The sequence below is a fragment of the Aspergillus welwitschiae genome (assembly GCF_003344945.1).
Source record: "Aspergillus welwitschiae strain CBS 139.54b unplaced genomic scaffold BDQ94scaffold_46, whole genome shotgun sequence".
Classification (NCBI taxonomy): Eukaryota; Fungi; Ascomycota; class Eurotiomycetes; order Eurotiales; family Aspergillaceae; genus Aspergillus; species Aspergillus welwitschiae.
Window position 1 is genome coordinate 201,348 of NW_020798740.1, and position 17,144 is coordinate 218,491.

A 17,144-nucleotide genomic window follows, 5' to 3' on the forward strand; every position below is an offset into this window, starting at 1 on the left:
AAGGTACAGAAAAGGAAAACGAGACGAAATATAAATAAGAATCAACATATAGTCAGAGAAAAAGGAAAGGGAGGAAAGGAAAGCAACAGTTGAGTTATTCCAAGGCCTGTTCTTAATGGCAAATTATAGTAGGGGATACCCAGGTCTGGTTGGGAAGCAAACACATACACAGCCTATGGCCAGACGGATTGAGAACATCGATATCCAGTGCTACTTGATCTAGTGGATGAAATCATCATCTCCGGCAGCGAATAATTATTTGGCCGCAGACCTGAAGCGGAATCCTCTGGTACATGGTTTCGTTTTCACAGGCAATGGCTGGCTTTTCTCCTAGCACCCCATCTCGATGGCAATACAACGTGTGCGGTCCTAGTTCATTGTTGGTCACATTCTTATCACCACTGTGGTTGCTAAGAGGGCCTCATGCTCTTTTCGCCACCAACATCTCAGGCACTTGCAATTCAGTGTATCGGCAGAAATCTTCGGTGCGACCAGGCGCGGGCGGTATATGTGTACGAGTATCGCGTCCCTGGCACGTTCAATATCTACCTTGCAAATCGCAACCTGCGGAAGGCTCTGCCCGGGGTAATGACAATTCTTTGTACCGGGCTAGCCCCAATGCTGAATGACTCGAAGGAGGGCTTCACAGTGGAAGGCTGGGTGGTCCGGGAGGGAAGACTGGTTAAGCTGAAGACATATGAGAAGCCGAGGGAGACGGATATGACGGATCCCGATACTATAATGGATGAAGTGGTGAAGCGTATTACAGGGGAGGTCCATGACGAGCTGGCTACGCTTCACCACCGTCCTAGCATTCGCCCGTCGGTCCCTTTGGCAAAATGGAACAATTGAGCTTTCATGTTAATGGCTATATCAGGACCAAATCATCAGACAATGCGCCTCTGGGCCATTCTATGCCCACAATTTGGTGAAGAAGAAGATAACCAGCGAATACCTTCACACAATGACAAGGTGCGATATATTATGTTAATTTGCTTGTTTATCAATAGCATTAATTTTCAGGCCATTGCACACTGTGCTGCGGCCTCCTTTGCTCAGGTGAAACCCCTGCTCGTCATGCATACCATGCAAAAGACCCAGCCGATTACCTTGTTCAGTGAACCTTCTGAATCGCCATTATAAACGGAAATTCCACGTGAAATGCAATGATATATTTGCTTCCTTCAAGGACGTCGACGGAGCTCCCAAAATTACTTCAAGCAAGACTCCTATGGCAATAGGAGTGGGGTGGTGCGATGTGCCTTGCTGATACTCCAATGTCATGAGCCTGGACTCACCAGCAAGGCTTCTCATCTACCAGCAGAACGGAATGAGATACAGGCACAGAGTTATTGTCAGTCTGGGAGAATCATGTTCTCTGTACACGGCGTTGCCCACGAAAGAAAAATTTGGTGCCTTGACTCCAGACGAGATGCCTTCGGGGTTCCAAGCAAAGCATTCCCACTCTGATGGAATGGTGTGAACAAGACGTCCAACATTCTAGGGAGGACAAGAATCTGCAAGCTCTAGGCTAATGTACTCGAGCGCGAAAGTCCTGCGCTCGGGCGGAAATAGAACGGAAGAACGGGTATGCGGGTTGATGAAGCACACCCCAGTTTGACCTGGCTTGTTACTTGTCCTCTACTCCTGCAAAATGAAGTCAAGTGGCCCAATATGGTCTTCAAGAAATCTTTGCGCGGTTGCATAGTGCCTGGCGTTCATGCGTCGCACCAAATCATAAAAAGCTCAATCGCCGTTCCATCGGGTGAAAGTGGTGCGTTTGAACTGTTACTGTGTTTCTGGTCTTGATATCACTCCTACCTGGAGACATAAGTTGATTTATCCTTGTTCCGCGCTTCTTACCTACCACAACAGCTTGGGTTTTTAGGTGTCTTTGGGACGCAGTCTTCTCACCGAATCCCACAGAGAGAAATTTCGATGGGATTACCATAAACTGGGACCTCATATGGAAAAAAAATGGGGCTGAAGATCACTGTTCGGAGAGGCCATGTGGTCATCATGGCTTTACTGGTGCACCTGGAACTCAACGAAGTGCCTGACTTCAACGAACAGGAGGCAGTAGCCCGATTATATAACCAGGTAGAGACCCGCTTCCAGATAGAACGCAAGACGGTCAATGTCCAACAGGTTAGTGAAGTACAATCGCAATATCTGGTCAAAGCTGGCACACAGGTTCGTTTGATACACTAGTGCATATAACTTAACTTCTACTCCCCTGCAAGCTTGAATCACTACTCCCCTCACGGTGGGGAGTAAGAGGTTCGAATGTTGATCTTGACCTAAGCGATATGTTCCCGCAAAAGCCTCTCTTTCAAGGTACAAGGGAATTGTGCGACCCTCCGTCGTGGCTCGGTCCGAACGTCCAAAACGAAGATAAGGATGCGGAACAGTTCTCTCCAAACATTCTCGACGTCCATAACCTGGTCTCGGTGCTCCAAGTTACCTGCTGTTTGTCCATAAGCCATCGAATGTACCAGACACAGTCAGATGTATCCGACCAACAACAATGGCGTCATGTGGAAGAAGGCCGCAGCAAACAAGAGAGGAGGTACATTTGCCAACACACTATGAGGTTCATGATCAGCATATAGTCTTCAGGTTGAGTGGGAGTCAACTATGGTGGCCTCCCCTTGGTTGGGCTTGAAAGGGCACGGTTGTTGGCCATCCACGATATTCCATATAGGGCTCTACTGCAACGCTCGAACAACCAATGTCTTTCATTTGTTCGTGCGTTTGAGGCCCAAATAGGGTCCTCAACTTCGACTTGCTCTTCAGGTTCAAGAGAAATCAATCAGAAAGGTCATTGACTCACCGACACTTCAGGACAAAGTCTTACTTATATACGATGACACGCGCAGACACAACCCATTCAGTAGAACTGCGAGGAAGGCTTTATTCTAATCCTTCCCAACAACATAGGGCTTGTGTATGTCCTATCCTACATCACCTGTTTTGAGGTGGTCAATCAGCCAGTAACTGCTCGAATGGCAAACGGCAGTTCTTAGAACGACTGAGCAATGTGTACAAATCGATAACAATCATCGATCTGCTGGATGGTTCATACCAGAAGGCATACAGTGAAGGCTCCCTTCCAGACATCCACCCACTCAAGTGCAAGCAGATCACATTATGGTTAAGAGGCTGGCTGGCGATGGTGATCGGTGGAGTAGCTTGGGAGTGAATGTAATGGGTATCATCTACGAAGATGGCGACAATGACAATGTCAAGCAACACCGTGTCTTTACACCACGAAGCCGAATGCCATTTAATGGTCCATATCTGCTCGCTTTTCTTGACCGAAATGGAAGGCCAAAAGGTGCATGAAGTGGGTCCAGCAGCAGAACATGTGCAGAGCTAGGATTAAAAGGCATACCAGATACTTCTAGTACTGGCTCTGAGGCCGGAAAGAATTGGGGGAAGTCATGAAAGCAAGACGCAAGATACCTTCGACGCGTCTTCGATATACGCTGGCATTTGAAATGCGACGACGGAGCAATGGAACATGGAAGGTATTAATCTGATATAACTATCCCCACAAATCTGTGTAATTAGCTGCTCAGATATGTGTCCCTCCTTAATGTCTCGTGGCGTGACATATGAACAGCTGCTGTTGATGTTGGAATAACTGGCGGGCCTTGTCTACGCGAGGGTGACTGGGTCAAAACCAGGATATAAAAAGGACAACATCTCTTGCTCATGAGATGAGGATATAATGATATAACAGACTCACAGGAATATGATATCTGGCGACGGAACCTCACTAGAGAGAAAGAAATTCACAAAAGCTTTCAAGATTGAACGGGATCAAAATGAACGAATGAACGAACAAGCGAACTACAGAAGATCAAAATAAGGAAAAAGCAACATGAAAGAAAACAAGAAAAGATAACTCATGACAGAAATTGAAGCAACATAATTAGAAAAACTGGTAAGAGTGACATCCATGACTCCGAGTTTGATACAAAGCACAAAGGCAATCGGGCCCCCTAATGATGTTCCCGAGAGAGGGCTGAACGGCTGCCACCTCTGCTTGCAGTTGTTCTTCCAGTCACAGTCCCGACTCCGAATAAATTTAAGAGTGTCACCGAGAAACATTCAGACTCCTCAAAACATACCTGAACCCCAATCAGAGCGCCTACCACGAACACTCCCCTTGTGAACACTCACGCAATGATATACTTCCTTGCTAGACATGTCGCTCCCTTAATGTCATACGCTCCAAGGATATCATACAGACAGCTCTGTCGAGGTACCGATGGAGCTACCGCCCACTACAAAATGTGCCATACATGGCAGGCGAAGCATTAGCGTTGAACCATGCTCTGGTCGGAATGAACATCCTTTACATTCACACGGCTACAACCTTATGGCCTGATCGTGCTGTGGGTGGTGGATTCTTCCAAACTGTGGACGACCACGTCTGTCGCTGGTTCATCGGCGTTGGATAGGAATCTGACAGATGGTTGCCCTAGAAAACACCGGGGTCTAAAGCGACATGATACACGTTATCCGGCCTTTGGGTCGCCCAAGCGAATTACTATCTCATAGCTTGCTCACATTGGAGAACAAGGAAATCCTCACAGCACAATGGATTGGGATACCACAGCAGGAAGTGCAAGAGTTTTCGACAAGTCGACTTGGCCGGTAGTGAAGTGTCACACGATTGACGGAGAAGGAACCAATTCCCACACTGGAGACACTCAAACTAGAGACTCTAGGTTCCGGAGAGCTGGGTTACGGACAGCGTCATTTACATGGTGTCCATTAAACGTCATCTAGAGTTCGATGAGACGCCTGTTCATGCGTGTTTGTGGACGCACTTGGAATGGCATGGTTTAAGAATAAAATAGAAAGAGAATGATGAATCCTTCGAAATCTGAGCAATGTTGATATACGAGCAACGTGACCAGCGACAGACAATGCTGAAGCATTTTCTCTTACTTTACTAGACGACCGTCGCATTGTCTCGTCCAGAAAATCGACCACAGCAAGATCTGAGCATGTTATCCTTCTCGCCAAGTGGAACAAATGAGAAGCCGAAAAGACTCTCCGGGGTGGTAATTGCATCAGTGCTCAAATAAGAGCTGAAAGCCAATAAGATGGCCGCTTTGCCTTCTGCTTAGGCATAACCCTTTCATTGCTGAATGGGGTCTTCATTATGCCACCAGGTTTAGAACTCGGGCTCGGATGAACTCGCCGGAGAAGCGTTGCTGACTGTCCTGTCTTCTTGAAATATGGTGGACTGCTTGTGCCTTGATCGGTTGCTAACCCGAATTGCTTCCGTTGATATGCTGGAAGCAAATGTGTATAATTCCAACGTGACCCGAACCGATTGTTTGGGTCGGGCCGTTCCTAAGCACATTGGGGGAAGAGGGACACTATTGATATATCGTCTGGCAATCCTTACTATACTGATAGCCGAAGTCCCAAAATCATGGCAGAGCCCTGAATCTGCCTCCTAAAAAACGTGCGGAAGAGAACGCCGCCACAGGGTTCCGGGTCCGAATTCCCAAAAAGGAAGACGAGAGCACGCATCCCATGAGCCAGGGAAGAACTGAGAAGAAGACAGCGAAGAACGTGGAGAGGTACAAATCGGAAGAAAACCCAGAAATGACCTTTCTGGGGATAAATAACAGATGACGGAGCAGGGCCCCAAAGTAATGAACATTCCAAGCAACGAATTGGACAGACCTCAGTCAATGGATTTGATATGTGCAACCTTTAAGCGTTCTCTTGCAAAAAACTGTTTTGAGTTCCAAACCGCCCTTTTGAGTACAGCTTTTCTACGAGAGAAAAAGGCAATCTCTCACTATTCCCCAACATTGAGGTTTTCTATATACAATATGAATGCTGTTCCAAGTGGCGAGAAAGGAAACAGGAAAGGGGCTTTACGGCCTCAGCGAGCGGTGTCAACAATACTCAAATTCCTTGGATAGGCTATTCCTCTCAAGCACTTCAACCGAAACCTCCAAGCGACAAAGCTAGCCTCAGTTAGGCTATTTTGCCTTTACACTTATGAGTCACATTTTCGAGGAACGCCGGGAATTGAACATCTGTTCTTCCGGCACACTTGTTAGGACATATACTATCGAGATATATACACGTCCAGACTGTCGCTTTCATCAATGTCTGCAATATAACCCAGAGACAAAATGACATTGTCGCCTGAGCCGACCGTGGGTCTTCTATACTGCACGCTACTTATGTCCGACGTTAATTGTGAATAGCGTTTCCCAACCACGCGGGACTGAAAACAAACCAGTGTTGATTCCCAGGCACAGGTGCTCAAGCATTACTCAAGCCATGTGATGAGAGACCAAAGCAATAATAAAAACGACCTAGATTACAATTCAAGCTTATCACAGCGTTGAAAGAAATGCCAAACAGGAGAGTCAAACGAAGTCGATGAAGGGTACAAGCTTGACGGCGTTGAAACTAGGCAAGGGGCTCACAATACCGCAAGGAAAGGATACTCATTTATAATGCCAAGGAATGAGATAAGGGAGGAAAGCAGGACTCCTGTACCGTGCTACCATATAAAAAGATGTTGAAAGACTCCTGTGCCGGAAATGACGGTTCCGGCGAAAGAACCAACCCAGGCGGCTCTTGGTTGTTCTTCCCAGAGTCTTCCTTATCCATTGACCATGGCGAGCCCTTCAGCACGCGCTCAATCGTTCCCAAAAGAGTACTCCTCCACTATACAGACGGAGTACAAATATCTACTGGCTCGGCCGTCTCCAGTGCGCTATCCCAAGAGATGGCCGAGAAGCGCTAGCTGATGAAAGATAGACGATCTGAAACACAAGCGCTTGCACCCTTTTAGATTGGCACCTATGAAGCTGTTAAATAGCGGTACAATCACAAGAAATGCTGCGGGTCCTTATAATGAAAGGTGGAAATGGTGCGATTATTGCGTTGTGGAGGAAGAGCCTTAGGGAAATCCATACAACGACTTCTAATCACCATACATCTTACCTTATGCACAGTGAGCCAGAATTACGGCTATTCTGGATGGTATTGTATATGATTTGAATGGTTGTTAATGTGTCCACCAAACCGACTGTTCACTGTGAGTGGTTTAAGGCGGGGAGAGTCAACGTCGATTGTGAAGAGGGTAATTGCGCAAGGAGTAATGTCTGGGGCAAATAATGTTTGCTCGCGGTCACAAATAAGGCATTCAATGGCAGTGAAATGGCAAAGACAGTGGTGGGTGAAAGTGTCACAGGAGTTTGTATCATCCGGTTACAGGAAACGTGCCCGCAAGCTAAAGGAGATCAGGCCATGGTTGTCTGGTAAAAAGAAGACAAACAAGTAAGGTCTGGTGCAAGCTTCAAACTTGATCATTCAATGCTTCTCTAGAAAGAAACATCTTGTGACTCCTTGTGCGTTGCGATATTGTCTAGCCCATGAGTCGGTGGGCTGGCGATCTTCTGATCAAGCAAAACCGATCGCTTTCCCGAAAAAGAACTTTATTTGAAATATAGATAGATAGACGCTGAACACGCTGGGTAGAAGGAACTAGATACGCCCCGGATTGAGTCATCTGGGGAAGGCAAAGCATATCGGAAGAAACGCACATGTTGGAATGAAGCAACAATATGGACGAAGAGCGAAGGGGGTGGTAAGTCGCAGGCAGCTGGCCAGCTAGCTATGACACTCGTTTACACTTTTTACTTCTACCTTTTGTATGACTGCGCTTTGCATCACTTTCTATGCTTAGTTGTATTTAGCTACGACGACGACCTTCCTATATCGTAGCCTGCATTGCTTGGTGACTCATATGTGATTAATGCGAAGTCTGTGCTATTTGAGGCTTTCCTGGCCATATTCTTTGCTTCACACGGTGAAGCGCCCACGTAGCTAGCATCTTACTTAGCGGGGATCAGTCAAGTATGAGAACACTTTCAGTTGAGTTAAATTGAGGGATAGATACGTCGCCATCTTTAATCCAGTATGAACACATTTCTAGGAGGTCGTATTCCCCCTAATCCTCGGCTCGAGAGGAAAGTCCTGCTCCTCCGGCTCTAGATCTTTATACAAACTATCCCATCTCTTCCGCAACGGCTCCGGAGTCTCCCATGCGTACTCAGGATCCCTCAACCAAAGTCGGAGTAAATGGCGCCTATATCCGTCAGTCACCATCGCACTTATTGATAGAATACAATACGATAAAAAAATCACTTACTCCTTCCCAGGCCCATCCGTAAACCCATTTCTCGCATGAAAGATACTCAGATTGTTCACATACTGAATATCTCCCTTCTGGAATCCAAGCGAGGCACTGTGCTTCTCAGCCAGGAAATGCAGTGCATCGAGTGCTTCTGCCTGTGCTTCAGTGATGGGCGGGATGTTGGTCGAGCGAGGCTGCGCCATGAAGCCTGTAAAGTAGCGGCGGGCGTATTGGATCAGCACTCGCTCCGGGGTGCTAGATGTGGCAGGTTGGTGGTAGAGAAGGGGGCGGGTGCTGTATGGCTGTGTGGGATTGGAGAATCTGCCCTCCCATATTAGTGACAATCGTATCAAATTAATAGCATGAAGAGTATGTACCCATCGAACGGCCAATCCTGCGTAAGCGTATGAATCAAATCCGGCCTCTCCCTAGCAAGAATGTTGTAGACGTGCCAGCTACTAGCAAGCTTGCTTTCTCCGCCCTCTGCAGCTTCCTGGAGACAGAGCAGGGAGATGATATCCCCCGAGTCGGTGTGGAAAACTTGCTTGTCAGCGGTGTTGGACGGCGCGCCGATAGTGCCCGGCTGGACTTTGTTGGAGATATCTTTGATGTGGGATAGCACACGGGAGGGTGTGCCCTTAACACGGTTGTCCTCTTGTCTTCCGCGGTAGTTCCCGATGTGGGAGGACACGCCGGCGTAGATAATAATGTTGTCTTCGCGGGTGTAGTGGTCGATGCGCAGGCCGCGGACGACAACGAAGCCTCGGCCTAGGTGGATTTCGCGGGAAAGATCGCGAAGAATGGGGTGGAGGGTTGGTAAGGGGAAGGTGGATTGGTTGATTGAACCTAGGGAGAGGTTCTTGGCTGTAAGTGTGTTAGCGATATACATTACTCGGAGATGGGGAAGAATTACATTTGAAGAACTGCAGGGCTTGGTCGATTTCGTCAAGCTGCGCATCATTCAATTGGTAGATCCATTCATCGCGTTTCTCTACTTCTGTTCCCTCCCATACCAAGGGAGAGTCCAGATGCTCGGGGAATCCTTGGGGCAAAGTCTTGGGCAAGGTTTCAGTTGCGATGCGACGCTCGGTGCGGGCTGTGTATTTGGTGTAGTCGGGGTGGTATTGGATGTCCGGCTGGACAAGTGTTTGAACCTCAACCATGGTGGATGTAGTGGTGATATGGAATAACTCGAATGTGATGTCTGCAGAAAAAGAAACAAAGATCTGATAAGACCGGTCTGGGTTCTAGTATATAAATGGTGTTGCAATCACACCATCTCAAACTAGCATTACGATGCCGATGCCGTTTAGCAAATGGTAGGCTGTTATTCGTCGAGGCCCCGCACGGCGATGACAGAATAAGTTGCACAAGAGTCGCCATATCTCCAAAATTGGATATCGGCAGATACTTGAAACGAGGGGCTCTTCTCTTTGAACCTTGGCTGATAACGCTTTATCAACATGCCATATTACATAATGAGTGATCGTCTCTCAGCCACATTCTATCTTGAGACATAAGCGTCAAATATTGGCAATGCTATCACTTTCCAGCAGCAAAGTTATACTCCACCTAATAAAGACACTGTACGTATTGTCTCCAAGGAACGAAGGGATTCGAAAACATTCCCGTTCTTGACGATTCATTAGCATTCAGTATTCGTCTATAATGCTCATTCGGTCCAACAGGTCAATAAACGCGATCAGTAAAGTCAATCGCCTGCACCTTCTCAATGATACCGTTCAGACTCTTGACGAATGCTTGATGGGCTGGATCCTTGGCCACATAATAATCGCGATCTTCGGCGCTCGCGAAATGTACGACAAAAGCATGGGTGATTCCATGCTTCAGTTTGCTTCTGTGTCAGGCATGCAATCGAAAGATAGGACAGTGGTTCGTCACTTACTTGGATGCCTTCGGGCGAATTATCCAATCCGCCCGATGCGGCCTGAATGTATGGCTTCTGAGAGGTGGGGTGTATACAATTATCTTTTAGAGCTAGCATCCGAGAGCACACCTTTTTGACACGTCCTTATGTTAGATGTGGATAAGCGCTAGGTGGGCTGCTGTAACTTACATCTTTGATTACTTCGGGGCTGACCCCGTCTTTGAATTGAAACATGACAATGTGCGTGATTGACATGTTGGGCGATGGTTGATGTGAGAGAACTGGTAAAAGACCAGATGGATGCTTCCAGAGGATGATGGTGAAGAGAACAAGGATGGTGATGATAATTAGAGTGACTGCTTGTCGCCTGGGAGCCACCATGTTTAGCTGCGGGGTAGATCAGTGGCTACCTCCGAACGTCAACAGGTTCGGATGCTTACTCGGAGACATAATTTGTAATCCACCCGACTCTTTCGTCAAACTAGTAGTGCCCCTTAGTAGACAAGTTATTCAGTCTCCCATTTGACGGCTGGTTGTGGTGTCACTAGACCCACATCAGCCACCGGTTACTTATGATCAATGAAACTTGGAATGTACCTATGTTCTGGAAATACGTATCCGGTCCTTTCAAGAACTCTTTTTTTATTATGCTGTCATTTCTACCTACTACTTCGACATATACTACTTGAAATACTCTGAGTACCCCTGATTTCTTTCCTACTTATCTTGATCGTAGTAGATGGAAAAAGTGGGCTTGGTGCAATGCCGCCTAGAATGAATACACATGGTGCTCGCAATCAATAGAGCAGTTCCAGCGCACTTATCCAAAGCTCAGTATTCATAGCTTTATAACCATTTTCATCCCTCCGCCCCATACAGAGAGATAAAAAGAAGCAGCGCGATGTCGACTCCATATGTAGGGACATGTCCGCGGGCCAAGACTCGGGGTTATTAGTCCGGTCTGAAAAGTTGACCTTGCATCACTTATCGCGAGCCTTCACGCCTCAGGCTTCTATACCAAAAGCGGGATGCCGACAATGACACCACGGGTTCCATGGCGGCCTTGGAGAATCATAGAGGCTCTCATCCCGCAAGGGGAATTACCGTCGGCTTTGAATATAACATCTCAGCCGGATGCAGGTGTAGAAATTGAAGGCCAATAATTTAACAAAATTCATATCTGGACCAAATGGTGAGCCAATCGGCATCCTACTTCGTGAAATCCCACGAGAGAAATAACTCCTCTCTCCTGATTAGATAAATACTGTACATAATATTTGGTGATTGCACAAGCTTCGCGCAATGAATGTTTCACTCAGCTTCCCGCCTGCCAGCAGCTGATCAGCAGCTTCACATAGACCATGGCCACAACTAATCCAGCTGGGGCACCGGTATCCCTCTCAATGGATACCAAAGTTTTACTGAGAAGTGCCATAAAGCTAGGCTGACCACGCCTCCTTCCGAAGACGACTGTGGGCCGGACCCCCGGGCAGACGGACTCTCGGGCCCGCGGGCCCTGACATTCAGAGGTGATTTAGTCTCAATATTCATTGTACCATGGTAAAACCCTTCTTTATTTCTAGTTATTATCCAGGAAATCAATAATCTCTCAACTACCCAGGCAATCATGGCTGACCACACCTACGTGGAGCACTTGACTCCGCTGGACTTGCCTATGCCCAGAACCTACATCCGGGTGCTCTTCGTTTTCCCAACGACGAGTCCAACAACAGAACTCAGCCAGGAGCTTCAATGCGGCCTCGAAAAGCTTGCGAAACAAGTGCCTTGGATCGCCGGAAATGTTTTTCTCATCACTTCAACGGATCAAAAAGCTTCCCTCGAAATCCGACACCATGCAGACAAGATGCCGAGACTGCAGGATAAAGGCCAGATAGCGGCCTCATATGCCAGTCTTTCGTCGCAAGATATGCCCATGAAATCCATCCCGCTCGACGTCTGGCCAGCACTCCCAAGCTTGCTCGGTAACATCCCTTCTGAGACAGGGGACCCCGCTGCCAGCTTCTTCCGCTTCGCAGATCAGGGTGTGGGCTTATGCATCTGCTTGCATCACAATGCAGTCGATGTAACTGGCTTCTCGGAAGTAGTGCGACTATGGGCGAAGAATATTCTCCAACCCAGCCAGACTTATCCCTCTTACGAGCTACAAGGAAATGGTGATAGGCTCGTGCAGCTTTCCAAGGCTCTGGCGCCTGATCTGCGCGAGCTCTCCTCGCTTTCATCTGAACGTCTCCTCGCATTGCATCCGGAATACTCGACACAACCACCAGTCCTACCCAAAGAATTTGCATCATGCATGTCCAAGACATTTAAAATTCCAGTCCATTGGATCAACGTGCTCAAAGAGCTCCTCCAGAAGTCCGCACAACGTCAATTGACCACCAATGTTATCCTCTGCGCGCTTCTCTGGACATCAATCACTCGTGTACGAGCACAGCGCAACCCTGATCTCAGACGACAAACAAGTCGCTTAGTGACAGCCGTCAACGGTCGGTCACGCATACCGGGCAATCTGCAACCAATGCCCGGGAACCAACAATACCTTGGAAACGTTGTTCTCTACGCCTTGGCAAACTTCTCCTGTGCTAATCTCGCGACGGCCGATGAGGATCCAGTAAGATCGCTTGCCAAGATATGCGACCGTATCTCCGAATCGCAGTCACCCGCGACGATTGACTCACGTTTTATTGCTGAGACGTACCGGCTTGTGGATTCCATGGAGGATTATAGGTCGCTTTTCGCGGGTTGGGACTTGTTCTGCTCTCGTGATTTTACTATTACAAGTTGGGCGGGTTTGGATTTATATGGTGTGGACTTTGGGCCATTGCTTGGAAAGCCGGAGTTCGTTAGATTGCCTTGCATGGAGGCAGATGGTGTGGCTATTGTTCTACCCCGTCGGAGAAATGTCTGTGATGAAAGGCTTGAGGTGATGGTCATGCTGCGATGTGATGACATGGAGTCCTTGGAAAGAGATAGTATGTGGCAGACGCTAGTTGGTGGTGGTAAGAGCTGTGAGGCTTGATGTTGTAACATAAACAAGATGATCGTAGTGTACAACTATTAGAAATTTCGGTTGTCTGAATATTTCATAGATGCCGAGTCGGGTTGAGATGTTAATCATGCCTTAATCATCGTCGTACCAAGATCCTGGCCTAACCCACCCTCCCCAGACGATAAGACTTTTCATCTCTCATCACTGACCATTCCCAGTATCATAATCGAACCTATTCCACGAAAACGGCTCACCGCTAAGAAACTCGTTCAGAAGGTCACTAGCATACAAGGAGGTGGCTCTGTCGCCATTTTCTATATCAAGCATATCTTGCAAATCTTCAGGGTGAAATCGAGTCATGCTACCCGGTGTATCGGGCAGTCTAAGAGAGTTTCCTTGCTGGTCGTATATCCCTACCGACGATTGCTGTGATTGAATGATTTTCTCAGCAATGTTGGTAAAAGTGGTGCATACTTGATACAGACGCTCCGCGCCATGGGAGACCTTTCGAAACGTCTCAAAAGTGCCAACTACTTGAGAAAGGAGCCCGACGCTCTCAGTGTCTTTTTCAGAAATGGCGTGGAGGAATATCACGAGGAATGGTGTTAAGGATGAGAATAATAGAATCCTGGTAATTTTCGGTCAATGTAAGAGTGGGACAGCGATGCGAGGGAGGGAAGAACGGACCAATTGAAGTATTCACCGTCTGAAAGAAGCTTTGAGCTTTGGTATTGAGGGAAGGAATTGAGATGAGCCATTAAACTATTACGGGCTGCATTGAAGCAACGAGAGCTGATCTGTGACTCCTCGCCTGTTTTTGAAGATGCATGGAGAAGCAGCGTCAGTGTGGAGTAGAAGGAAATATCCCAATTTGTTCTGGACAACTTGAATACTAGGATGTTGTTGACTCCTTCTGGATTGATCTGGGAACTGTTAACAGCCAGTGCAGGACATGAAATAGTATTGATGGTTTCGTCTCACCTGCTTCAGTTCCAAATGCCATTGTTCCATGGCAGATTCAAGGTCACTAATAAGCCGTGCTCGCTCAGATGCATCCTTGATTGACGTTGCAGCATTATAGAGACTAGTGAATATCCGGTCCTGAAATTCCGCCAACCTGATTCCCATAATGAAAGATTCATCCCATGCTCGGCGACCCAGGTCTGATGATATCGCAGGATACCGTACGTCAATCATGACACCCTGCATGTTCGATACTCGACCTAATAAGAGAGACATGTTTTTGTCGAAAATATACACAGTCCAAAACAGACGTCTTATGTTGTCTGCCTTTCCAGAGAGAATGTTCCTATAGGTCGTCTCACGGTGATATCCAAGTGATTGGCAATGAGCTGCGGCGGCAGAAACTAGCCTCCAGTATAATGAGGGCTTCGCTTCGCCCTGAGCTTTGACCATCTGGGTTATGGTTACTTCACGATCCAAATGAACAATAGGATGAACGACTCAATTTGTTTCTATACAGAAAGGGGATACTTACACCCATTGTCAAAGCAAGAATGTTTTCGAAGCTAGGGACAGCAAGCACGTCATATGTTTCCATTGCCGCGGCAAAAACCTTCTCACAATGATCAAGGTGTGTGGTGAGGTCAAATTTCTGACACAGCTCATCATTCATTGCTATAAACTCCTTCAGGACAAAGAATAGGACACCATGCATGCTGGCCACCTGGCCGACAGATGCACGGCTTGTTTCGGAAAGGACGCTTTTACAAAGATCTTCGACAATTTCGAGGTCACTTATTGCATATGAAGATAGAAAGATAGGATGACGGGCTGGGTTATTCGTTAGTATGAAGACAAGGAAGCTTGGTAACAGCAAAAAGGTGACTTTCGTGTGGGATGGACATGGCTTACCTCTCATTCTCCGGAGAACGCTGGTGACCAACGTAGCAGGAAGGGTTTCAGTATGTATCAAAGGCTTTGAAGATGATTTGTTAAAATAGAAGCTCTTTCTGGACAACTCTTGCGAATCGTGCAGGGTCTTTTGTATGTGATCAAGCGAGTGTTCAATATCTGGGATGTTGCCAGAGAGAGCTGTGTCTTGAGCACTTCTACTTGCTTGAAGCGACTGACTTGTGAACGAAGAGTCTCCCTCATATATATGGCAGCCTTCTATATGGCCAGTTCCAGCAGATATGACAGTCTGATTGGTTGCACTTTGCGCCACTAGGTTAGGATTTGGACTCTGCAATGCAACGAGCTTAGACTCGACATCACGGAAACGTTTATCGAGGCTATCTACTAGAGCCTCACTAGAGATTGTGAGTAAAAATTCTAGAGTAAAAATTCAAACTGATACGTACAGATGCGCTATTCTATCTGCCTGGAGTTGATTCCTTGTCCTGTCATTTGGGTGTCGACATGTAATCTTGGATGCTTGGCAGTTTGAACAAGGTATCTTGCGGTCGCAGCGAATCTTCAAAACTTCATCTCAGCTTCCATCGTCTTACTATGATTCTACTCCGTATTGCACGTACTTTGCGTACTTTACATCCTTCGCACTACGTCATATTAGCCTTGCGAGAGACAGAGAGAGAAAATAGAGAGAGAGAGGCGGGACTGGGGAGCTTACCGCCCGAGGGACTAACGAGAGCCGGTGTCGCCTCTCCTGTATGGTTTCCTGAGCGCTCGGCGATGACATATCAAATTCTGCAGAGAATGGTATGTTGACAATGGCTTCGTGCTGAACGAAGAGAGTTGCAAGTTCTGACCTTCCGGGACCGCGGCTCCGCGGGCCCGTACCTCCGAAGTAGCGGAATATCGCCACTCTCGGCATGTCTCAAGCTGCTAACATTAGCACAGCCGAGTCCGAGAGATACCCAAAAGTTTGACCTTACCAGTTTGCGTGGCACAATCTGGGTGATTTTTATTCCTAATTTTTTTTTTTTTTTTTTTTTTTTTTTTTTTTTTTTTTTTTTTTTTTTTTTTTTTTTTTTTTTTTTTTTTTTTTTTTTTTCCCCTAAGCGAGAGCTTTGATACAATATAATTTATGTTTTATTATTTCGATGTATCTGTCCAACTCCGATCATCCCGGACATTCGGGTCCACAAGTCCGACCGCCCGACAAAAATATATAAAGGACAATTGATGGAATATTATCATAGCAGGGGGTACAAATAAGTGACTCTGGCAATTCATTACAATTCAATGAAAGATACTATCCTGAAGTCCTGTCAAAATAACGTAATACAATGTCGGTCAGTCTTCTTCACTCACCCCCGGCACTGGACAATCGGCCATTGACCGTTCTATCAAAACTTTAGCTTCCGTCCGGGTATGCTACCAACTCTCCTGTCGCCTCGATTAAACCTCGATCCTAATGTGGATGATACTATCATTAGTGTTAATATCACGAATGAGTGCATCGCTGCTTATAAAGAGCTTCTATACAAGAGGGGGGCAGATAAACCTGCATTCGTTATCTACAAGATATCCGACGACGAACGCTCTATCGTCGTGGAAGAAAGCTCCCCGGAGAAGAACTACGAAGCATTCCTCCAAAAGCTTACATCCGCACATGATAGTGACGGGAAACCTGCACCTCGATATGCAATATATGACGTGGAGTATGACTTGCTTGAAGACGGTAGGAGGTAATTGAGAGGATCTCCGGAAGTAGACAGAGCAATATGGGTATGTCGTGCTAACCTTCGTCAGAGCGACAATTGTCTTTATCAGCTGGATGCCCGATGTGACGTCTACTCGGGTAGGGTATCCTGCTCGTATAATTGAAACTTTTACCCGAGTCCACTGACACGATGGTTAGATCCGTATGTTGTATGCTTCTACCAAGGAGCAGCTCCGAAAGGCTCTCGATGTCAAAGTATCCATCCATGCTGATGATGTGCATGATGTTGAATGGAAGACGGTATTAAGAGAAGCCAGTGGTGGGCGGCTCTAAGTTTTATCCCCAACTCTTATTATTTTAATCCAGCAAAGACTGTTCAGCACGATGTTGCATTAATCATTGGTGCCTATATAGAAAAGGGGACACACTACAACCCCTTTGGCCACATACGAGAATGTCGTATCCG

General features: G+C 46.9%; 7 protein-coding genes across 7 annotated transcripts; 4 read left to right on the forward strand and 3 right to left on the reverse strand.

The window, feature by feature from the left end:
* Window positions 1–423: 423 nt before the first annotated feature.
* On the forward strand, window positions 424–852 carry BDQ94DRAFT_174842 (uncharacterized protein; the record flags this gene model as incomplete). The annotated part of the gene is made up of 1 exon (XM_026772410.1): window positions 424–852. The coding sequence occupies one exon, from the start codon at window positions 424–426 to the stop codon at window positions 850–852; it is 429 nt and encodes a 142-aa protein (XP_026621393.1).
* Window positions 853–2,019: 1,167 nt separating this feature from the next.
* On the forward strand, window positions 2,020–2,612 carry BDQ94DRAFT_174843 (uncharacterized protein; the record flags this gene model as incomplete). The annotated part of the gene is made up of 2 exons (XM_026772411.1): window positions 2,020–2,193; window positions 2,244–2,612. 2 exons carry the CDS (start codon window positions 2,020–2,022, stop codon window positions 2,610–2,612), a joined length of 543 nt encoding a protein of 180 aa, XP_026621394.1.
* Window positions 2,613–7,986: 5,374 nt separating this feature from the next.
* Window positions 7,987–9,354, reverse strand: BDQ94DRAFT_174844 (TauD/TfdA family dioxygenase; the record flags this gene model as incomplete). The annotated part of the gene is made up of 4 exons (XM_026772412.1): window positions 7,987–8,143; window positions 8,207–8,512; window positions 8,569–9,055; window positions 9,105–9,354. 4 exons carry the CDS (start codon window positions 9,352–9,354, stop codon window positions 7,987–7,989), a joined length of 1,200 nt encoding a protein of 399 aa, XP_026621395.1.
* A 178-nt stretch (window positions 9,355–9,532) lies between these two features.
* BDQ94DRAFT_152246 (Dabb family protein) lies at window positions 9,533–10,568 on the reverse strand. Its single transcript, XM_026767928.1, has 4 exons — window positions 10,520–10,568; window positions 10,269–10,466; window positions 10,098–10,208; window positions 9,533–10,036 (listed from the first exon to the last, which is right to left on the reverse strand). Exons 2-4 carry the CDS (start codon window positions 10,458–10,460, stop codon window positions 9,881–9,883), a joined length of 459 nt encoding a protein of 152 aa, XP_026621396.1. The 5' UTR covers window positions 10,461–10,466; window positions 10,520–10,568; the 3' UTR covers window positions 9,533–9,880.
* A 1,138-nt stretch (window positions 10,569–11,706) lies between these two features.
* BDQ94DRAFT_183592 (transferase family-domain-containing protein) lies at window positions 11,707–13,119 on the forward strand (the record flags this gene model as incomplete). Its single annotated transcript, XM_026774451.1, has 1 exon — window positions 11,707–13,119. One exon carries the CDS (start codon window positions 11,707–11,709, stop codon window positions 13,117–13,119), a length of 1,413 nt encoding a protein of 470 aa, XP_026621397.1.
* A 49-nt stretch (window positions 13,120–13,168) lies between these two features.
* BDQ94DRAFT_183593 (fungal specific transcription factor domain-containing protein) lies at window positions 13,169–16,350 on the reverse strand (the record flags this gene model as incomplete). The annotated part of the gene is made up of 9 exons (XM_026774452.1): window positions 13,169–13,717; window positions 13,777–14,012; window positions 14,071–14,505; window positions 14,588–14,915; window positions 15,069–15,362; window positions 15,414–15,452; window positions 15,588–15,611; window positions 15,695–15,897; window positions 16,327–16,350. The coding sequence occupies 9 exons, from the start codon at window positions 16,348–16,350 to the stop codon at window positions 13,291–13,293; spliced, it is 2,010 nt and encodes a 669-aa protein (XP_026621398.1). The 3' UTR covers window positions 13,169–13,290.
* Window positions 16,351–16,386: 36 nt separating this feature from the next.
* BDQ94DRAFT_174848 (actin-binding ADF family protein) lies at window positions 16,387–17,011 on the forward strand (the record flags this gene model as incomplete). Its single annotated transcript, XM_026772413.1, has 3 exons — window positions 16,387–16,703; window positions 16,768–16,816; window positions 16,877–17,011. The coding sequence occupies 3 exons, from the start codon at window positions 16,387–16,389 to the stop codon at window positions 17,009–17,011; spliced, it is 501 nt and encodes a 166-aa protein (XP_026621399.1).
* Between the last annotated feature and the right edge of the window lie 133 nt (window positions 17,012–17,144).